Consider the following 24,361-nt stretch of genomic DNA (forward strand, 5'->3'; position numbering starts at 1 on the left):
CTGTTTGCAGGATCTACTTCTGGGCACACAAAATTATATCTGAGCAGCTCCTTTACAGGCTTGTTGATATAATAGAGTGTTATAATATAGTATATTTTAGTTGTTGTTATTCTGTCTGGTAAAAAATCTATTTTACTTAATAACAACCTCTTTCTCTGTTTTGTCCGATTTTAGTTATACAGTACATACTAGCTTTTCTTTATTATTAGCATCTGCAGTATTCACTTAACTAGGGATCTAAGGACAACACTGTGGTCTGTTAGTTAAAAAGACTAAAGAGTTTTTGCCTTATTCTTGTACCCGCAACTGAATGATTCAGCAGAACCCAGGATTCAGCTGACCAGGAGAAGCTTTTACATTCCTTTTTTGCATGCCTCATACCAGTGCTGACTCTACTCTGCCATCATTCAGATCTTCCTAATTGTTGTCTATTTCATTCTTTTCATTTTACTGTTATAAGCTGTCTTCCTTTAACTTATATATACCTAAATACAGTAATGTTCTCCTGCATTTAGTTATCTTATTACTTTTGAGTTGTATATCAATATGCTTTTTTAAGGCATGTCTAGCAGCACAGTTGTTCAAATCTTGTTACTGCCAGAAGAGATCCTACTCTGTTGGTCCTAAATTGGCCATTAACCTGAAATTTGCTTCAGAGCACTGTACAGTGACTGACCCATACTCAGACCGCCAAAGTTCATGTGAAAAGACACTTTCCCCTCAGAGATTAATGAAGTATATCATCATGATCATATTAAACATAAGCTTTAGTCACTAATTAACATAAAGACTGACTGAATACATGCTAAATGTCATGTATAACTGGAAGTATTGTGGCTGTGCCATTCCCTGTATACCCAAATACAGCCAACATTTTTACTTTTCCAAAAATGAGGTGCACTTTGCAAAGTCAGAATGCAGGATAAAGAAAGGCAGATTCTTACTTCAGAGCCAAATAAAATGAAGGAGAAGGTTTGTTTCTGAATTTGTGTTTAATAGTTTCATAAATTTTTATCCAATTTACGGTATACACATATTTCCTAGTGTAGCTTGTGAACAATACTGCTTAAGACTGTAGATTTTGGTTTTATCCTTTTGCAAGGTATGGCAGCACTACACCCCTGTTTTGCCTTTATATGTATGTATGGCTCATGGATGACACAGATTTCAGAGATTTGAATCTCATGTGCATACTCCTGAGCGGTTTATTGCAGAAAGCCAAGCAACACCTGGAAAAGAATGCAGTGTTCAACATGTGGAAATGAATGCAGTGAATATATTGGTAGTAATAAACACACACCAGAAACTCCAAATTGGGCAAACTGTGTAAAGAATATACATAAAAAGTCTGATGGAGATGTGTGTGTTTACAATCATATAACTGTATTAATTTTTGTACTACATTTGGAGTGTAAGCACATGTGCCGGTTCCTTAATCTCCACTGCTCGGCACGCTTTAGGTATTTTTAGCATTTAGGTATTTTTGCCAACTTTTAAACATGGCCAAACATAAGTATGTTATTTGGTCTAAAGCAACTTCAAGAGCAAAAATTTATGTAAAAGTTCTTGATACAGAAATGGAAAACAAATTCCTTAATTAGCTGTGTATAATCCTCTTATATATTATGCTACCGTGGCTGTCCGTTTGTCTGTCCAGGATTTTAAATCACCTGTAGCATGCAAACCGCTTAAACCAGGGGTGATGAACTCCGGGCCTGGAGGGCCGCAGTGGCTGCAGGTTTTCATTCTAGCCCTTTTCCTAATCAGTGCCCAGTTTTCACTGCTAATTAACTACTTTTCCCTTCATTTTAATAGCCCTGTTTTTAAGGATTCAGTCCTCTGAATTGATTCCTTTCTTCACTAAATGGCAGCCAAACAGAAATGAGACGTGAAACGAGCCAACAGATGACCAGCTAAACTGGGATTTCAAACTCCAACCAATTTTACTCCAAACAGTCTCTTAATGAGAAGCTGATTCTTGCCATTAATTAAGCCCGTTATTTAATTCAATGGCTTGCTGCTGCTCTCATTCTGCCACAGCAGACATTTTCAAATCTGTTGATTTTTCTGTTTTTTCTAAGAACATTTTCAAAATGTTTTGGTGACCGTGAGAGATCAACCTTACTGAGACCTTCACCTTTATTTATTTTCAGATGTTGTGTGATGGGCACAGGTGAGCTGGTCATATGGTGGCTTGTTTGATGTCTCATTATTGTTTGGCTACTAATTAAGGAAAAAGAGACAATTAAGGGGCCTGAGTCAAGTTAATTAAAACTAAAGCAAAAGAAGTTAATTAGCAGTAAAAATGGCTCATTAATGAAGAAGATGGTTAGAATGAAAACATGCAGGCACTGCGGCCCTCGAGGACTGGAGTTCGACACCTGTGGTTTAAACTATCCATCCATCCATCCATCCATTTTCCAACCCACTGAATCCGAACACAGGGTCATGGGGGTCCGCTGGAGCCAATCCCAGCCAACACAGGGCGCAAGGCAGGGAACCAATCCCGGGCAGGGCGCCAACCTACCACAGGACACACACACAAACACCCACACACCAAGCACACACTAGGGCCAATTTAGAATCGCCAATTGACCTAACCTGCATGTCATTGGACTGTGGGAGGAAACTGGAGTGCCCGGAGGAAACCCACGCAGACACGGGGGGTTTAAACTATTGACCTGAAATTTGGTACACGTATACTACGTGACGTCTACTATCCACTTTCGGGGTGATGATTAACCTCCAACGTTATTCCTCCTTTTATTTTTATTTTATTTTATTGTAGAATCAACTCTAGGCAGCGGCCTGCAGGGAAGCCGTGTGGCACATACATATGGGCACCGTTCTCATTCCCTACAACCTTCGCTGTCACTTCCCCTACCTCTTCATTTCTTAAATCATTTGTGAGACAGATTGAAATCTTAAGTGCCAGCTTAAGAGAAAAATTAAGGAAAATGTCCTAAGTAATTGAAACACAAACACTGACTTAATTAGTTTTAATGTGAAAAGATGCTGACTAAAGAAGAGAAGAAGCCTGCTCCTAGGGTGGAAAAAAGAAGAGCTGCTCAGGAAGCAGCAAGCGCATCAACCTCTGAGCAAACGAATGCTAAATGTACAGAGAAAAAGGATGAAAACTATGAATGCTCGTCAAGTGTATTCACTGCATGTTATTGTGCATTGTGCCATTATTGACGAACTATATTCTGTTTCAACGTTTTTTAATTAAATTAGGAGCTACTTAAGTATACAAGTATGAGCATAGAAACAAATTTAAGCATACAAGTTACATATAGCATGTAAGCATTGTGGGGAACAGCCCAGACACAGACAGGTAGACATGATTTAAGCACCACAACACATTTATTTAAACTATTTATACAGACACAACCCAGTGCCGCAGCACCAATCACCCCAAAGTGCAGGCCCTCAATACAATGCCTTTCTCTTCTGGTGCCTCCTGATTAGCTTCCACCGGCACTCCCTAGTGTGGTGGAAGTACCGGCTGCACACCCAGAAGCAGTCCGGGTGTCCCTGGTCTTCTTCCCCCCAGTACTTCCGGGTGTGGCAGAAGTACTGAGGGCCAGGGCTCCATAGGCATTGGGGTGCCTCCTGGTGGTGACCATGGGCACCTATAGGGTTGACCTTCTAAGCTCTGTTCCCGTGCTCCCCAAAGCCACCAGGGCAATCGCCCCCACATGGCGTAAGCTCTCCTCCGGTCCTCCTGGGCGTCCTGGGGGTACCACCCCCAGACTCCTGTGACAGTATAAAAGTTATTTATCCATATTCTCATCCTTTTGCCTTTTCTTTCCATGGATGGCAGGTCATGATGTCCTGGCTAGTATATTGCATAGCAGCATAACCCTGGAAGAGAAACACTCATTTAAGAGATCTACAAATATTAACATCAAATCTAACATTATGGTGTTTTTTCAGACTGTAATACCTGTAATAGATTTTCAAAACATGAGAAATGAATAATCACATTCATCCCACAAAATTCTTCCTTCATACAAATGAATTAAAGATGAACTTTTTATAAGAAGCTAATCCAGTCAATAGTTTAGCTACAATATGTTCTAATAGAATTGATAAAATATGTAAGATCATATTGGGGAGATTGTCGTACTTTCCTCTGATTTTTTTAAAGAATTTTACTTAATTATGGTAGCATGTCTTTTGTAGTTGTGAAAGGAAAGGCTCTGTTTCTTTATTTTCTGACAATTGTATAGTAGCCAAGCAGGAAGTGAATGAACTTTAAAAAAACAAAATTGCCAGTTTAATTCCTTTCTCCATACTGCTGTGTGACCCAAAGCAAGTTCTAAAGTGACTTGCAGGTGCTAAAGCTGTAAGTCAGTTTTGCCTTCAGATGTTACTTTCTGTGAATTCTTCCACTGTTTTTCTCCATAGTACTGGTTTGTGAATTCTACCTGGAATCCACCTCAGATGCTAATTAATGTTTTTCTTGTTAGCTCGTAACGATGCCTTAAGGGAGATAGACTTATTTATTTAAATTGGATTTGTTGAATCACATCAGATACTGTATATGTTTCCAGCTGACTAAAAATGAAATGTATCTTGCACATTTCTGTGCTATTATGTTTAACATTTATCCTATCTAACACACAAGGAGCACCGTGTAAGTTACAGGGAAAATTTGAACTGAGCGGATTATACAAAAGTGGAGATATTATGCTTGGAGGGATATTTGTTGTTAATTTTAAAACAGTACCTCCAGAGATAGACTTCAGATCTAAACCTGTACAATGGAAATGTGAGAGGTGAGTGATTCTCAAGAATATTTCTCCTTTACACTAATTGATTTTGGAGGACATTCTAATTTATAATGTATATGTAATAGAACTGTAAGTTAATGTTAACAGGTACTTTTTATTATAAATTTAAATGAAAATGAAATGAAAGTCCCTCAGTTTCAACAAGTGATGATTTTGGAGGAAAATTGTGCTTTCTTCACTTTTACTAAAATCAGATATGATGCCTTTTTATAGATAGTTGTGAGAATAGACAATGGAGACAAAAGTATTGTATTAATGTTCATGTCCAGCAATTTTGATTTAATTTTTAATTTTCAGGGAAATTATATTAATTTTCTTTTCTATTCTTTCTCTCTTAAAGTTTTGAGTTCTCTGTATTTCAGAAGGCACAAATTATGGCCTTTGCCATTGAGGAAGTAAACAAAAGGACAGATCTTCTTCCTAACATAACACTTGGGTACCAACTGTATGATAACTGTGTAAGCTTACCCGTGTCACTAAGAGTAGCAACTACTTTGATCAGTACAATGGAAGATGTGGTGTCTGACTTGAGCTGTAATGGACCACCTCCAGTTGTCGCCATCATTGGGGATCCACTTTCAGCACATTCCATTGCTATTTCAAGGATACTGAGCCTTTTCCAGATGCCTATGGTAACGTCTACCAGTGCCTTTCCAATGCACATGAAAAAACGAAAAAACCTTTCTTTAAATAGTGCCATTTTAAAAGTACAGAGCTATGGCACAATAGTTAATAAATATATTTTAATACACATACATATACATTCAATTACTTAACGTACTATATATCTTTTTTTTGTAAAACATAACCTGTACTAGTGACTAGCATTTAGGAAGGATATTATAATTTGATTAAGTATTTTTCTTTTGAAAGATTGTATACAGTGTATATCAGGCATTATTTTTGTGTAGTGTGTGCATGCATAAACTAGAATGCCTTGTAGATAAGTTTTCCTTAAAAACATCTTTTAATTTTAAAACAGTCAGAATGAAATGAATGCCTGAAAATTAAAGAAGTAAAGATATTGAATTATTTCTTCTTTTTTGAGAACTGACATAATACAGGAAGGGTTGCAATTAAAAGTAACTGCTTTGCTGCATTTCACTATCGCAGACAAAACTGAAATGCATTATTATAAAATATTTTTCATGCTGAGCATTATAGCAAATCACTTTAGAGAGATGTTATTGCATAATATATATCAAAAAGTAGAATCTAAAATATTGTTGGCCACTCATGAGCAAACAAGCACAGTAATTAATCTGTTTGTGTGTGTTGTATAGCACCTGTCACATTTAATTCCTCATAAGATCAACTCTCAGAAGTTGAATTGTCTGACACACATTCATCCATCCACATTCTCACCTGATAATCCAAGTGGAAAGTGACAAATAACACAGTTTGCACAATTAACTATGTAAGTTACATTTGATCCTACTGTACTACCTTTGTAAACCAATATTTTAATGTGATTTCAGTTCTAATTCTAACACATACAGAATTTTATTCTTTCTTTCTATAAATGAAATGTGTTTTACTTTTTTCTTTTAATGCATGATATTTATCTTTGAATACCTTATTTTTTCTACCATGCTACATTCAAGTGCCTAATCTGCTAAATTAACACTATTGACTTCAGTCAAAAAGACCAGAACTAACTTTGTAACAATTAGATTGAAATAATACATCTTTATTTCCTGAAGTATATTGAGCAGATTAGAAAACTGATGCATGAGTGGTTAACGCCTTCTTCCATCCATTATCCAACCCACTATATCCTAACTACAGGGTCACAGGGGTCTGCTGGAGCCAATCCCAGCCAACACAGGGCGCAAGGCAGGAAACAAACCCCAGGCAGGGTGTCAGCCTACCGCAGGGCACACACCCACACCAAGCACACACTAGGGACAATTTAGGATCGCCAATCCACCTAACCTGCATGTCTTTGGTCTGTGGGAGGAAACCCATGCAGACATGGGGAGAACATGCAAACTCCACACAGGGAGGACCCGGGAAGCGAACCCGGGTCTCCTAACTGAGAGGTAGAAGCGCCAATTACCAAAACTAGTATTTCTTTCAAACTGTGGCATTTAAAAAATATTATTATTGTTGGTTAAAAAGACCTATTTCAGCATTTAGAAATTCTATCCCTTAGAATAATTCATTGTTTATATAAATATATATGTAGCATGTAAGAGCCAATCTTAGAAAGTTGAAGCTTTGAGTTAAACTTATATTAATGTTTGCTTAATTTGAACAGAATATAATTTCTTCCATAGTCATAGACAATGGTATGGTCTTTTCACCCTATAAGTTAGTAAGAGATAGAACCTTCTTGCTATAACTGAGAAACAGTGTGATATTAGATTCTGTTGTGTTTAGAACAGATCCCAGTAAACAGGGACTTGAAAGACCCATTTTAACTTAGAAATGGGATAAGCATACAGTTTTCTGACCGTTTTGAAATGGTTCACAAATGTTAAGTAAATAGTAACGATTTAAGATGTAACAAGATTAATCTTAGAACTGAACTTTTCTTATTATAAATTTTTCCCTTTTTTGCTATTTTAATTTTCTTTTTTGTGTGAACTGTTTTACTTTGAAACTTAACTAAACTTTTAAAATGAAGATATTGTGTCTGTGGAATCATTTCTGCACGTCAGGCTTTTGTTGAATCCCATTTTTTAAGTTAGAGCTGCTGAACTTTGGTAACTTTGGAAAAACGCAGCTACATAGCATATAAACATGTACAAACATACAATACTTTTTTTTTTCAGGTCAGTTATTATGCCACCTGCTCCTGCTTAAGCAATAAGCAAGAATTTCCAACATTCTTTAGAACTGTTCCCAGTGATGCTTTTCAGGTAAAAGCTGTGATTCAAATAATCAAACGCTACGGATGGACTTGGGTCGGTGCTATTGCAACTGACGATGATTATGGGCAATATGCAATAAAAATCTTTCTTGAAGAATTCCAGAAGTATGGATGTGTTTCCTTCATAGAAACAGTTCCATCCGTCACGGAAAACAATATTATTAGACGCATAGTAAAATCTATCAAACAGTCAACTGCAACTGTTATTGTTGTGTTTTCATCAGAAGAAGAACTGAATCCATTAATTAAAGAAATAGTTCTACAGAATATTACAGGTAAACAATGGATTGCAAGTGAGGCATGGAGCACTTCTTCTGTAATAGCCATTAAAGAAAATTTTGTCTCATTTGGAGGAGTCGTAGGCATTGCTATTCGCAGGGGTGAAATTCCTGGACTTCAGGATTTTCTACTGCAAATCCGCCCAGATTATGACCTCAGAAACAATCTGATAATTCAATTTTGGGAAAAAACTTTCAATTGTAAGTTTTTAGAAAATGAAAATACAACAAATGCATCCAGAAATGACAGTTCTAAGATATGTACAGGATTGGAAGATATAACCAGCACTTATACAGCTTACAATGATGTCTCAGAATTGAGATCTGCATACAATGTGCATAAAGCAGTATATGCATTAGCGCATGCTCTTCATAATCTGATGAACTGTAAAGATGGATATGGGCCATTTGAAAATAATACCTGTGCAAATATTAGAAATGTACAGTCCTGGCAGGTACAGAATAACTTTCTCAGAATTCAATGTTTATTATGTGCTGTTAGTTAATACTTTAAAATAATTTTTATAACGAATCATTAACAAACATTATAAATTGCTTAACAGATTATTAGTTCTTAAGGTAATTAAATGGTAATTCATACAGTCTATTGGTAATACTTTATAACATTCATTAATTATGTCCTTAACAGATACAGTATTATACGATACTTTAACAAATCATTTACTCATTCGTTGCATAATGTTTTGTAGTATCTAATGCAAACTTGAATCTATTCATCCTTATTCAAGGTTTGTAAAGGTTTATTAATGACAATAATAAAAGTTACTATAAAGTATTACTCATTATTTGTTACTGCAAAGATCCATTGAAGTTTCTCTGATTGCTGAGTACATTAAGGCAAAAGACAATAAATAGTAATATATGCTAGTTCTCTTTTATTTTACTTAGGATCTCCAACATTTTAGATACTTAAACTAAAACATTGTAAAGTTAAAGTTAATGTCAACAAATCTTCAATAGTATATACTATAAATCAATTTCAAGAAAGAATATCCAATATGTTTCATAGTAAATCTATATTCTCAGGGCTTATTATAGTATTCATTGATGGACTGTATTTAATTCTCAAATCAATTAATCTCAAATTGCTGAAGTAAATGTGAAACTATTTTTTTCTAGCTTTTGCACTATCTAAAGAATGTAAACTTCACAAATCATTTAGGAGAAAGAGTGGCTTTTGATGAAAATGGAGACCCACTTGCAATTTATGATATAGTGAACTGGCAGCAAGATACAAACGGAGCTGTTAAAATTAAATCCATTGGCCTTTATGATGCTTCATCCACTACTGGTGATGAACTCATAATCAATGAAGAGGATATCTTTTGGAATTTTGAATATGGATTGGTAAGACTGTATCCTCCAACACATGTAATCCAGCTCATGTTTATGGGGACAGAGTTGATCTCAGCAGTACTGAGTACAATGCAGGAACCATCCCTGGACAGGAAGCCAGGTGGTATATAATACATTGTGTTACAAAGTAATTAGGAATATTATGTTTTCAAAGGAATTAAGTGAAAGTTTGAAATAAATAAAAATAATTTCTATGCAGAAAAACCAATACAACAGTTACTGTATTTACAAATAAACATGAACAAATTGAACTGAATTTAATTAGTGACCTAGTGGGAGCCAGCTTTAGAGGAAGATTTCTCACTTTCTTAAGTAATATCTTTTATTTTTTTCCTGTAGAAATATTTAAATTAATATATTAATATTAATTATATATATTATATATAACTTTACCTGCCTTTATGTGAATATAAACCTATTACACATGGCAAAGTCTTACACAAGACAGACAGACAGACAGACAGACAGACAGACAGACAGACAGACAGACAGACAGACAGACAGGTTAGGAGCACGCCCTGATACAGTGCATTGCTGCACCCACCATATGACAAACCAACTCAGGATCCCAGATTAGGACCTGAGTGCAGCCATGCAATGGGTGACACCTCAGTATCACACTAGTTCAGATGGAATGGAACCAGTGTGAGGTTTTTTATGGTGGCTGGAGTGCCAGTTCTGCCACCAACCCCCAGGTTTTTCCCTGCAGGTTGGTGGGCCTACATGCAGGGCTGGATGCAGTCATACCCAGGACAGAGCAATTGCAGGTTAAGGGCATTGCTCAAGGGCTCAAAGAGACAGAGAGAATATAGGATAAATTAAATGTTTAAGCATTTCCTGAGGACAAACTTTAAAATTGGGTAATTAAGTGTTCAAAAAGTTAAACATCTTGAATGATAAATGTTCAGAGTTTATGAACGTAGGTAATCCTATGTAGACCTGTTTGCCATGAAGTCAAGAGTAAAATCTGAACTTGATCAGGGTTATTCATTCAAGTTATCTCAGCAAAAGTTAACTTTGGCGAAAAATTCTAAACATCCTAATGTTTAAATCATCATATCTTGCTGTGTCATCAGCATATACATTTGAAACTCTGCTATTTGTTAACTTCATTCACTTCTACAATAAGACAAATTTTTAATAATTACAGTAGGTTTTTCTAGCTTTGTCAGTTTCTATTGTTTATTTAAAAATTATGATTGAATAAACAAACTAACATGATACTTTCTTCTTACTCCATAACACCAAAACAAAGTGACATGATGCAATTCTCATAATTCATATTATTAATACTGAGATAATGAAAAAGTGTATTCATTACATTTACTATTACTATTCTAGCAATAAAAAGACAAAGCTGAGCATTGATAATATTAGTGTATTGTATAACTGGGCAAAAGTGAGTAGAATTGTCACCTGGTGTGTGTAATAGCAAAATCAAATCCAACCATAAACCGACATCCTGTTCAGGGGTGATTCCAGGTTTTTGCCCACTACTCCCTTGACAGGAACCATTTCCCATTAAACAGTTACTAGAAAAAGTGTTCCCAGAAAACAGATGCATCCAATAAATTATGTATTCATTTTATGAAAAGAACATTTGTAAATACTATATTACATGTTACTTGCTATCTTAAACAAACAAAACAGTAGGTTCTTTATGAATCTTAAATATTTCAGAAATGCAAGCAAGTGTAAATGTTTCTTCTAAATATTATTTTGGCTATGAATATCATTTAAAACTTTCAATGTCGTTTTCCGCTGTGAATAACTAGGAGTATTTCCCCAGAACCGTTTTTTATATTTACATATACTAACCAGGAAGAGGTAAATATAGAACTGTTTGCCCATAAATTACTTTAAAAAGTATTCCATGAAAAAAAAACTTTCTGGTTTACAGATTAGTAACATTTTTGAAGAAATGTGCAATAAGGGCATGTCTATGGAAAACTATCTTAAAAAAATTATCATTCAGTAAAAGGCACTTTGCTTTTTCCTCTTTTAATTAAAAAAATTACAATTTGGGAAAACAGAAAATATAGTACAGTTCATGCTTTAGGATGATTTTATGCATGTTTTAGAGGAACCATGTTCTCTCTTATTTGTTCTTCTCTGTTTTTCCTCCACTGTCCAGGTTGCTAAGTCTATCTGCAGTGAAAGCTGCCAACCAGGAACTCGGAAATCAACTAGAAAAGGCGAGCCCTTTTGCTGTTTTGACTGTATACCGTGTGCAGATGGAGAAGTAAGCATTGCATTAGGTATGTGCTACTTAGTGATCTGAAAGCTAGTACCTACACTATATTCTATATGTATAAAATTAAAGAAAAATCAGCATTACTTCACAGTTTCTAAAAAACTTGGGATGCAGTATAAAATGCAAGTAAAAATAGAATGTGATAATTAGCATACCATGTAAACCTTATATTTAATTCAAAATAGTACAAAGACAACATATCAGATTTTGAAACTAAGAAATGTTATTGTTTTTTGAAAAACATGTGCTCATTTGGAATTTGATGTCAACCAAACATTTCAAAATATTTGGGAAAGGCTTGTTTACCACTGTATTGAATCAGCTCTTCTTTTAACAACACGCTGTAAATGATTGGGAACTGAGGAGACAAACTACTGTAGTTTGAAAGTGAAATGTTCTCCGATTCTTGCCTGGTATACGATTTTAGTTCCTTAACAGTTTGGGGGTCTCTTTTGTCCTTATTTTTCATTTCATAATGTGCCAAATGTTTTACATGAGTGACAGGTCTGGATTATACGGAGGCCAGTTTTAATGCTGAGCTGTGTTGTTTTAATATGTACAGAATGCAGTCTGGCATTATCTTGCTGAAATACTGTATGGCGGTATATGTTGCTCTAAAACCTGTATATATCATTTAGTATTTAGTATTTCCAAAAAGAATTAAAAATTTTATTCCTCAGACAAAAGGATACTTTTCCACTTTGCCTTAGTCCATCTTAAATGAGCTTGAGCCTAGAGAAGGCAGAGGTATTTCTGGATCATATTTATATATGTTTTCTTTTTTGTATGGTAACGTGTTGACACAGATCACAGACAGTGTTTTATGGAAGTGTTTCTGAGCTCATGCAATGATTTCCACCACATAATTGTGTCTGTTTTTAATGCATTTCCACCTGAGGTCCCAAAGATTGTTGCCATCCAATATTGGTTTTCAGTCTTATCCTTTGTATAGAGAGAATTCTCCAGATTCTCTCAATCTTTTAATGATATAATATACCGTATATGATGAAATCCCTAAATTCTTTATAATTTAGGTTGAGGAACATTATTCTTAAACAGTAACGGCACACTGCACGATAACATGCAGTGAATACACTTGACTTGAGCATTCCTAGTTTTCATATTCTTTTTCTGTACGTTTAGCATTTGCTTGCTCAGAGGTTGATATGCTTGCTGCTTCCTGAACAGCTCTTCTTTTCTCCACCCTACCGGCCCACTTCTTCTCTTTTTTCATTGGCATCTTTTCACGTTAAAAGTGATTAAGTCAGTGTTTGTGTTGCAATTACTTAGTACGTTTTCTTTAATTTTTCACTTAAACTGGCACTTAAGTCTTCAATTTGCCTCAAGAATGATTTAAGATATGAAGTGGTAGGGAAAGTGATGGCGAAAGTGGTAGGGATGAGAACGACGTCCGTACACATGCGCCGCACGGCCGCCCTGCTGGCCGAGGCTGAGAGGTGATTCTACAATAAAATAAAACAAAAATAAAAAGATGAATAACCTTGGAGTTCAATCATCACCCCGAAAACGAATAGTAGACGTCACGTAGTATATGAGTACCAAATTTCAGGTCAGTAGGTCAAATGGTTTGCGAGCTACAGGTGATTTAAAATCCTGGACAGACAAACGAACAGCCACAGTAATGTATTATATATAAAAATTGATGAATTATGTAAAAACACCTGCACAGTCTTTCAGAGTTGTGGACCCTTCCCACTTCTTTATCTCTGACAGACTCCACATTTCTGGGATGCTCTTTATGCTCCCAATCATGTTACTGACCTGTTGCTAATTAACCTAATTAGTTGTGAGATGATCCACCAAGTGTTATTTTAGCATTGTGAAACTTTTTCAGTGTTTTGTGGCCACGTCACAACTTTTTTTTAAAACATGTTGTTGGCATCAAATTCTAAATGAGCATATATATTTTTATAAAACAATAAAATATCTCATGATTCAACATTGGATATGCTGTCTTTGTTCTATTTTCAATTAAATATGAGTTTAAATGATTTGAATTCTATTTTAATTTACGTTTTAAACAGTGCCCCAATATTTTTATTGTATCACCTGTATCACTGTTGTAAATATTACTCTTTACATGAATGATGAAAAATGCATGAAGTATAAAATGTGAGAAGCATCACTAAATAAAACGTATATAAAAAGGTCAGTGCTTACTGAAATTACAATAAATGATATGTAGCTGATCCAAGAATCTTCCCAGAACCATGCTCTTGCTGTACAAATATACTGGAAAACAGTCATTGCATGCTTTTGCTACATGGTGTATTATATTTTTTCTGTTGAATACTTCATTTTAAGCAAGTTAATATTAATATCTAATAAAAACACAGACTAAGTCAATTTTTTTCATAGCTTGTTCAGTTCTCAATGAAGATATTCCATGCAGTAATAATGTTCTTACAGACCACGTTTCATTTACTATAACCTGCCTAATTTATGTAACAGTTTAGAGGCATTTAAAATTATTACCTATATGAAAAATAAATCAAACATTTTTAGCATTGATCAGTCTGAAGTAAGGATTTATTGCTAGATACACACATAAATGCCCTTCTGCAGCCACTTAGATGTGTGTGTGTGTGTGCTGTATTGAGCAGACTGCTTTTATAAGTTCACACATACATCATCATTTATCTCCTATAAACTGTCTTTTCTCTGAAAGAACAAAATGATCTTAAAAACTATTGGGAAGGCTAATTTTGAAACAAACTTTCAATGGCAGCTTTTTGCTAGTACAAACCACAGAAAGAGAATGAAGGGTTTTAACATTGCTGCTGCATTATTTGTCATAAGTCAATGTATAAGCTAAGGCAATAGATAAAATTAAGCAAACATGGATTAAAAGCAGTTTTGAGCTCATACAAATATTGGCGTAACTAACTTATAAGTCAAGAACGCTGCATGGTTACAAAACAAATGTATCCTTTGCACTCATTCTTCAAGATTTTACACCTTCGTACTTCACCAACCACTACACAGCTTCCTTCAGTTTGCATGATGATATTTAAAAAATAAATATTTTCATCTTTTCCAGATTCCACAGAATGCTTCAAGTGCCCAGATGATTTTTGGTCTAATGACAGAAAAACTGAGTGTGTTTTAAAAGAAATTGAGTTTCTTTCATATGACGATGCAATGGGTGTCACCTTAACCACAATCTCTGCATTTGGAGCTTGCTTATCATTGAGCGTGTTAATTATATTCATCCACTACAGACATACCCCAGTTGTAAAAGCCAACAATTCTGAGCTCAGTTTCCTTTTGTTGGTGTCACTAATACTGTGCTTTCTTTGTGCTTTGTGCTTCATCGGAAAACCTTCAAACATTACCTGTATCCTCAGACATGTTGCATTTGGAATCAGCTTTGTTTTATGTATTTCTTGTATTCTTGTAAAAACTATTGTAGTTATAATGGCATTTAATGCTACTCTGCCTGGTAATAATACCATGAAATGGTTTGGTGTTACCCAGCAGAGGGGTACTGTTTTGATTTTTACCTTAATTCAGTCTATTGTATGTACTATATGGATGGCCATAACCCCATCAATTCCAACAAAAAACACTAGGTATCAAATGGCTAAAATTATCTTTGAATGTGATGTTGGGTCTGTGACAGGATTTAGCTGCTTGCTGGGATACATTGGACTCTTGGCGGGTGCTTGTTTTGTCTTAGCATTTCTTGCAAGGAATCTGCCAGATAATTTTAATGAAGCCAAATTCATCACTTTCAGCATGCTCATCTTTTGTGCAGTGTGGATCACTTTCATACCTGCTTATATTAGCTCTCCGGGAAAACATACAGTAGCTGTAGAAGTTTTTGCTATCTTAGCTTCAAGCTATGGACTTCTTTTTGCAATATTTTCCCCAAAATGTTATATTATATTATTTAAACCTGAATTAAATACCAAAAAAGCTCTCATGGGCAGGGCTGTTACAACAAAATAGAATGTTGTTTTCTACAATGTTTCATTATGTATTGAATGAGTAAATTACACAAAAATAACTGCCTAACAAATCTATACAGTATTATCTAAAATCCAGTCTGAAGTTGTAAGCCTTCTATGAATAATGTTTTTTTTTCTGCCTTTTATTGTTTATGAAAATGAAACTGTTTTATAAATGTTCCGTTCTTCTCTAGTACCCATATGCTTCAAAAAATAAATAAATAATTTACTCTTAATTTACAATGTTAAACTATTGGTTTTATTTGAGTAAAAAATGCATACATCATGTTGTCTCGTTTGTCAATATGTGAAATAATGAGAAAGCAATTCATGGCATGATTCTGTGTGAAGAAAAACCTAAAACTTGCAAATGTATCTCTAATCTGTGTTTCTTTGGCCTTGTTGAAGAATTAATTTTAAAGTAGGAGCTGGAATATCCTTCATAATTTTAAATACTTCACTCGTGTCACCAGTTAATCTCTTTGCTTAAAACTGAAAAGGCTCTGCTTCTTCAGGTTTTCTGTACATCTCATATCGCTAGGTCCCAGAATCAGCCTAGTCGCTATTATATGGACTTTTCTTTTAACCACTTCTGTGTCTTTTCGGTAATAGAAAGACCAAACCAGCAGACAGAACTCCTCACAAGTGTATTATATATAACTTAGGTAAAACCTCCCTTGATTTGTACTCTACACATTCAAACTAAAATTTCTACGTTCCTATATGTAACACTTTATTTACATTAAATTTCATCTGCCACAAATTTCCATCTGTCAAGAGCTATCTGTAATAAGTCAACCAATTCTAGATTGTCTGCTATTATATTGTGGTTTTGAAAAATCTGAATGCTTACTTATCTTAATTATTTACAGTCTTATCAAGAGCACTCCCAGCTCTGATCAATGAGGAACATCACCTAATTCTATGTTAAAGCCAATTCAGCACCCATCTACATGCTTCTCCTTGGATTCCCAATTCTTTTTGGTTTTCCAGTATTCTCTCAGATGGTAATTTATGAAAGGCTAAGTTAAAATTAAGATGAACAATATTACAGTATATGCACCTCTCTGATCAGATTTTAATGCCTACAAATGGAAAAGGCAAATGACTTTTCTTTCATGAACAGAGATTGGAAAAAATAAATGTCATATAATTTACAAAACTAATTGAGTTTAAAACCGTGATTCTCTCCTGTTGTTTCATCACAACCAATGTAAGAAAAGATACTATATTGTGCCTGACCAGCATGGATAAAAATTAATAAACTTTTATTTTTCTTCCCCTGTGGGCGCACGTCTTCCCCATGACCCACAGGCAATAAACAGTCCCAAGAACAGTACTAAGCACCACTACAACACACTCTCTTCTTCCACTACCAGTCCTCACCAAGCTTTGTCCTCCTCCCACCCGACTCTTGCTGCTGAGTGGTGGTCGCTGGCTCCTTTAATAGTTCACCCAGAAGTGCTCCAGGTGTTTGATCACCGAGTTCCGGCTGCACTTCCGGGTGTAATGCATTTGCTGCCCACATGGGCTCAGGAGTCCCAAACAAAGCACCCCCTGGCGGTGCCTGCAGGACCCAACAGGGCTACACCCAACTCTAATTCCCAGGGAGCCCTGTGGGAAACTGCTAGCGTCCAGGGGGAGGTATTGCAGTGTCCATGGCTGCTCCCCCTGAATACAGTGGGCAGGGGCGTCTCGGCTGGGCATGGATGCCAGCCACCTGCTACACCAAATAGCTAAACAAAAACTTACTCAGAATACTTTTTTGGGAAATTGTGAAGCAAAGAAGACTGAAAAACCAATACAAGCTCTCACAAACCTTTAGGTTTTTATCCACAGTCTCAGGTAAGCGGGGAGTGCACAGTGCTGACCTTTATACCACTGCAAAGGTTTTTTCTCATTTAGCAATGGTACGGCAATGGCAATAAAATTGAAAGAGCATTTTGTTTATCAAACATATGCTTCCAATTTAGGGCTTTGTTTTCTTTTGACTTTCAGCTTATTACCTTCTAAGCCTTTTGTAATTGAAGAGTTTGTTTCCAACATGATAAACACTCAGTTTTAACTTTGTGTTTTAATCAGTGAAATGAAACACTCAAGGGTCACTTAATATACATACTAATTTTGGCTGATCACATTACAAGTAAATGTGTTTTTTATAGACATAAAGAGTGTGTTTTCACACTGAATAGAATCTCTGCTATACCTCATTATTGCCTCAAAACACTAAGCATTATTGGTATAGAGTTTTGCTATTTACTGTAACACTGCAAACAAGCACTGCACATAAAACTTACATGTTGGTTTTATTGGTATGTGTGTTTTCATCAAAATTGTGGATGAATCATCATTCAAATTGATTATTTTACTGGAGCAATGCTTTCTTTGCTTTTCTCTAAGAAAGATGTATTTCTAAACCCAATTCTTTATTTTAATATTCCATACTAGTCATTAAGCCCGTTACAATAACGGGCGCTAGAACAGTAGTGCATAAACATTAGTAGGAACAGTCTATATTAAATGGCAAGGGACTTTGACCTCATTCTTTTTGTTGGTCGTATTTTTCTTTGTCTTTCAGCCTTTCTTTTGTTGTTTACTTGCTGAGCTGACCGTTCTTTGTGGGCTGCCGCCGTGTATTGTGTGTCTTTAATTTTCTGTGACAGTAATACTGTCTTGTATGTCCGCTGGCTTGTACATCCGTAATATACCTTGTCACACATGTACGATTAGGAGGCAGTCAAAGAGCCTAAAGGTGAGTAAAACATCGCGAGATAAGGGGATGTCACGTGGTACTTACCTGAACTCTCTTTTGCCAACAGGAAACAAGAAGAGAATTAATCCCGCAACTTCCGGGTTTTCAAAATGGCCACGATGACGCCACTTCCGGCACCCACAATCCACCTCACTTCCGGCTCCTCAAAATAACGTCACTTCCGGTTCCTGTTGCCACATCACCATTTTGCCAACCATTTCCAGTCACCTGTTTTTTGTTTTATAAAACCACCATTTTGTTTCAGTAAGATTATTCATTGTACTTTCAGGACTTTGAATCACTGCATTTTTCAATATTGTCTGCACGACAATATACGGGGATGGTCCCCAAATCTTTATTTTGTATTTGTGACTTTCTTCTTCGATCACAATTGGCGTAGTCGGCAGGATTAATTGTTCAAGATGTCAGAAGAACAAGACCTGAATACCGTTCTCTCCACGATCATGGGAGATTTACAGACCCTGAAAATTCAGATGGGGGAGACCAGGACTCAGTTGGCTGAATCGGAGGCTCGTTCGGCAGCTAGGATACGGACGGAGGTCGCTCGGTCACCACGCATTGCTTTGACTACTCTTACTGAATCTGATGACATCGAAACATATTTTTTGATCTTCGAGCGTACCGCTAAGCGGAACGCATGGCCGAGGTCGGAGTGGACGTACCAACTGGCTCCCTACCTGAAAGGAACGGCGCAGAGGGCCTATTATGATTTAACTGAGGAGCAGGCTGCTGATTATGACGCTCTCAAACTAGAGGTCTTTAAACGCTACGGCGTATCTCCGGAGTAGCAGGCAAGAGAGTGGAGGGAGTGGCGATTTGACCCTGAGAGGCCACTGAGAACCCAGGGCTTTGAAGCCTGGGGAAAGGTCTGTCGTTGGCTACAGCCCGACATCAATGACTCTCATAAGATGGCCGAAATTATAGCGTGTGAGACCTTTGTTCATGCCTTCCCCGAACACATAGCCCAGCAAGTCCGGAAAGACACTTACGAGGACATGGACTCTCTTATAAAAATCGCGGAGCGTCATTGGGTGGCTTGCAAATCGGGACAATCAGAACGGTTCTCTCGCCGAACCCAACAGGCACGTGGGGCAGCTCCTGAGCCCCCCCGACAAGCTCCCGAACCTGCCGTCCGTAGAAGGGACAGACCAGCCAATCTTTCCCGCTGTTTCAAGTGTGGGGAGGTTGGACATCTGTTTCCTAGCTGCTCCTTTGAACCGATGGATTGTTCGTTGGTAATGGGGGAAAGGTACTGTGCCACCCTATACAGGTGCAGTTATTATAAATGGCAGAAAGGTAAGGGCAATGTTTGATTCCGAGAGTAACATTTCTATTGTTGCTACCCGTTTCGTTTTACCGCAACAGTGGACTAAAATAAAAACTAGTCTAAAATGTATTCACGGAGATATCCGGTATTATAAAACAGCCAGATGTATTGTGACAGTAAATGGAAATCTAACAAGTATGGCCATGGCTGTGTTACCGGATCCTCCGTTTCCAGTTATACTTGGTAGGGACTGGAATGAAATTATTAGCGGTAAAAACGTAACTGTACCAAAGAAATATTTAGGCTTAATGATGGAACAATCTGATCCGACTGCCTCCACGTCATGTCCCTCAGTAGCACGGGCGGATACTAGCACCCAGTGCGAAGAACTCGATGTCCCATCGTCCTCTACGGGAGCTAATACAGTTAACGTGGAGGACGTGTAGGCAGTAGCCCCTCCCATGGAGGTCACGCAAGACCCAATACAAGCGTTAACGTCCCAATTCCGTCTAACACCCTCATCCTTTAAAAGAGAACAGTGGAACGATGATTCCTTAAAGTTTGCTAGGAATGCTATAGTGTCCACCGAGGGTTATACAACTCTGAATCCCACGCCACCCACGCTGTTCTTTGTTATTAAAAATGATTTGTTATACCGAGTGGCAGAACACGGGGGTGAAGTGCGAGCAACATTGTTAATCCCACGCACTTTTCGGCGAAAAGTGTGTGAATTAGCACATGCTCACCTTCTGGGAGCCCATTTGGGCTTCGATAAAACTTTAGAGAGGATAAAGCTCCGATTTTATTGGCCGGGAATTAATGAGGAGGTCAGGCGATTTTGCGCTTCCTGTCCGGAGTGTCAACTTAGCCAGATTCGCAGATGGACTCGAGCTCCTCTCGTTCCCCTTCCCCTTATTGATATCCCATTTGAAAGAGTCGGAATAGACCTCGTAGGACCGTTAGAACCATCGTTAAAAGGATTTAAATATATTTTAGTATTAGTTGATTATGCCACTCGCTTTCCAGAAGCTGTTCCTTTGCGCTCAGCTAATACAAAAACCATCGCACGGGAGTTAGTAGGGATATTAGCTCGTGGTGGGATCCCCAAAGAGGTTTTAACAGACCAAGGGGCTCCTTTCACTTCGGAGACGTTCAGGGAAATTGCTAAATTACTCCGTATAAAACATCTGAAGACATCAGTCTATCATTCCCAAACTGACGGGTTGGTGGAACGTTTTAATGAAACATTAAAGCAGATGTTACGTAAGGTAGTTAGCGAGGATGGAAGAAACTGGGATCAGTTGCTTCCCCTCGTTTTGTTTGCATACCGGGAAGTCCCACAGACCTCTACAGGTTTCTCTCCTTTTGAGTTATTGTATGGAAGACAACCCCAAGGGCTTTTGGATATGTTAAAAGAAGGATGGGAAGAGGAAGTCCTCCCTACTTCAAATATTCTCAAATATATCGCGCAATTACGCGATAGACTTGAGAAAATTAGACCTATTCTAAAAGACAATTTAGAAAAAGCACAAGCAGCGCAGTCTCGTTATTATAATAGAAACACCACCATTCGGGAGTTTGTCCCGGGTGATCGTGTAATGGTGCTCGTCCCAACCTCCCATTCAAAATTGTTGGCACACTGGCAAGGTCCTTATGAAATAAAGGAACGAAAAGGACTCGTCGACTATTTGGTTAAACAACCTAATCGTCGACCGAGTGAAAGAGTGTATCATATAAATCTACTGAAACCATGGAAGGACAGGGACGTTGATCCCTCCTCCAGACAACCTAGTTCTCTTTTCATGTCATGTGCACATCTGAATTTTGGTCCTGATTTGACATCTGAACAACGACAAGATCTCGAACGGGCTATCTTGTCTGTCCCTAAAGTTGTGGACAAGACACCCGGACGTACTGCGTTGATTGTTCATGACATCATTACGGACCCGGGAGTGATTGTCAGAGAGAGACCTTATAGGCTCCCGGAGGCAAAGAAAGCGTAAGTAGAGCTGGAAATTAGACGAATGCTGGAACTAGGGGTTATTGAAGAAAGTTATAGCCCTTGGTCTAGTCCAATTGTCCTAAACCTGATGGCTTGTGGAGGTTTTGCAACGACTTCCGACGACTAAATCAGGTCTCTAAATTCAATGCGTATCCCATGCTGCGAGTGGATGATTTACTTGATCGGTTAGGGAACGCTCGATTCCTAACTACTCTTGACATGACTAAAGGGTATTGGCAAGTTCCCTTAACGGACTCCGCTAAAGAAAAAAACGCTTTTAGTAGGCCCAGTGGACATTGGCAATATAAGGTGCGTCCTTTGGGTTTGCACGGGGCACCAGCTACTTTTCAACGTCTGGTGGATACACTGCTTCGGCCCCACAATTCCTATAGTGCCGCCTACTTGGATGACGTTGTCATTTATTCCGGCACATGGAAGGATCATGTATTGCAGGTTAAAGCAGTCCTCTCCACACTAGCGTCAGCCGGGCTTCGTATTAACCCGAAGAAATGTTTCTTCGGATTGAAGGAAGCCAAATATTTTGGCTACGTAGTGGGTGGGGGTACTGTTAAACCACAATGTAATAAAATTGATGCCATCTTGAATTGGCCCCGTCCGATGAATAAGAGGCAGGTTCAAGCATTTTTAGGGCTGGCGGGTTACTATCGCCGTTTTGTACCGCACTTCTCTGAAATTGCTGCGCCCTTATCGAATTTAACGAAGAAACGAGCGCCTTTAAAAGTGGTATGGGATGATGCGGTGGACAAAGCATTCAGTGACCTGAAATTGGCCCTTACGTCAGCACCGGTGTTGAAATATCCTGATTTTTCTATTCCTTTTATTCTCCAGACCGACGCATCAGCCACAGGATTGGGTGCCGTGCTGAGCCAATGTGTTGACGGTGCTGAACACCCCGTTATGTACCTCAGCCGGAAATTGTTGGAACGAGAGACCAAGTATGCTGCGGTGGAGCGAGAAGCCTTGGCGATCAAGTGGGCTATCACATCTCTACGATACTACCTACTGGGACGCGAGTTTACTCTGGTGACGGATCATGCCGCTTTGCAGTGGATGTCTCTTCATCGTGAGTCTAACCTGCGCATCACTAGGTGGTTTTTGGATTTACAACCTTATCGTTTTAGTGTCATTTATCGTAGGGGTTCCTTGCATGCCAACGCAGATGCTCTCTCTCGTGTCCACGACCTCGCGGTGCAGGTCACCTGACCCGAGGGGTCTGGGCTGAGGGGGGAGTCATGTCACACATGTACGATTAGGAGGCAGTCAAAGAGCCTAAAGGTGAGTAAAACATCGCGAGATAAGGGGAGGTCACGTGGTACTTACCTGAACTCTCTTTTGCCAACAGGAAACAAGAAGAGAATTAATCCCGCAACTTCCGGGTTTTCAAAATGGCCGTGATGACGTCACTTCTGGCCAATATTGATGACGTCACTTCCGGCACCCACAATCCACCTCACTTCCGGCTCCTCAAAATAACGTCATTTCCGGTTCCTGTTGCCACATCACCATTTTGCCAACCATTTCCTGTCTCCTGTTTTTTGTTCTATAAAACCACCATTTTGTTTCAGTAAGATTATTCATTGTACTTTCAGGACTTTGAATCACTGCATTTTTCAATATTGTCTGCACGACAATATACGGGGACGGTCCCCAAATCTTTATTTTGTATTTGTGACTTTCTTCTTCGATCACAACCTTTAATATTCTCTGGTGGTAATACAGGCGTGCGCGTCGGTAATATGCCTTTAATTTTCTCTGACAGTAATACTGGCTTGTATGTGGCTGTAATATGCGTCACTATATTGTGTACCTTTAATTTCCTCTCGCAGTAATACTGGTTTGTATTTCCGTAAAACGTCTGTAGTATTGTCACATCCTTGTGTATGGGGGGCTGCTTAAAGGCTCAGATAATAGTTATTTCCTGCCAGAACACCAGAGGGAGCTGTTTTCTCCTCGTCTCTCTGCAAACTGGAAGATTCAGAATCTTAACATCTCTGACATCACTTCTGGAGTCCACCTGCCTGGTCCTGCCTTTTCCTGCCAGGAGTCTATATCACGCTCTGCCGTCTTGTGCAGTCTATTCCAGAGATCCGCGTCTACATGACGTTTATTTTCTTTTTTTCAACATGTTTATAAACCTGCATTTTGTTTTGAGTTGGTCTTCGGGTGCCCCAAAAATTAATCATTGTCTCTTCTATTACAGTGATGTAGTCAGCATGATTCCTTGAACGTTGCTGAGTTGAGCACTGGCTGAAAGTAGAAAATAATACTTCCCAAAAGATCATGGATAAGGTAGCATGTGACTACCTAATGAATGTTTGCCTCAGTTTTCTCACCCAGCCCATCTCTAAGCTTAGAGATTGTTAGCATGGAAGATCTGATCGCAACTGTCGAGCACCATTGCACAGCTTCACTAATTTGCGAATTCTGAACAGCCTACTATTCACAGTAAATCTCCTACAGAATGTGACCTAGAGCCCTCTGCACATGGTCTTAAGTATATTTTGGTAATCATTGATGATGTAATATGATCCCTGAGGAAATAGCCCTGAGACTTGCCAATTAAAAAAAACAATGCACAAAAGTTGGTAGGGGTCTTTGCTTGTGTCAGTGTTCCTAAAGAATTCCTCATACACTAAGGGTCACATTTCACTTCATAAACGTACAGGGAAGTTGCAAAGATACTCCACATCAAGTGTCTGAAAACCTCAATCCTCCAACTGATGGTTTAATGGAGTGTTTTAATCAAA

The 24,361-nt window shown here is 38.0% G+C and overlaps 1 protein-coding gene across 1 annotated transcript; it reads left to right on the forward strand.

Moving 5' to 3' along the window:
* The first annotated feature begins 4,561 nt into the window (after positions 1-4,561).
* LOC127526689 (extracellular calcium-sensing receptor-like) lies at positions 4,562-15,656 on the forward strand. Its single transcript, XM_051922829.1, has 6 exons — positions 4,562-4,781; positions 5,137-5,428; positions 7,574-8,404; positions 9,090-9,317; positions 11,461-11,584; positions 14,642-15,656. The coding sequence occupies exons 1-6, from the start codon at positions 4,567-4,569 to the stop codon at positions 15,550-15,552; spliced, it is 2,601 nt and encodes an 866-aa protein (XP_051778789.1). The 5' UTR covers positions 4,562-4,566; the 3' UTR covers positions 15,553-15,656.
* The last annotated feature ends 8,705 nt before the right edge of the window (positions 15,657-24,361 follow it).

The sequence above is a fragment of the Erpetoichthys calabaricus genome, chromosome 2 (genome assembly GCF_900747795.2).
Source record: "Erpetoichthys calabaricus chromosome 2, fErpCal1.3, whole genome shotgun sequence".
NCBI lineage: Eukaryota > Metazoa > Chordata > Cladistia > Polypteriformes > Polypteridae > Erpetoichthys > Erpetoichthys calabaricus.

Excerpts from the sequence above, each read along its gene's own strand:
- LOC127526689 (XM_051922829.1), top strand. The coding sequence starts at position 4,567 with ATGAAATGTATCTTGCACATTTCTGTGCTATTATGTTTAACATTTATC. Across the intron at positions 5,429-7,573 it reads GCCTTTTCCAGATGCCTATG|GTCAGTTATTATGCCACCTG; the intron begins GTAACGTCTACC and ends TTTTTTTTTCAG. Across the intron at positions 11,585-14,641 it reads AGAAGTAAGCATTGCATTAG|ATTCCACAGAATGCTTCAAG; the intron begins GTATGTGCTACT and ends CATCTTTTCCAG.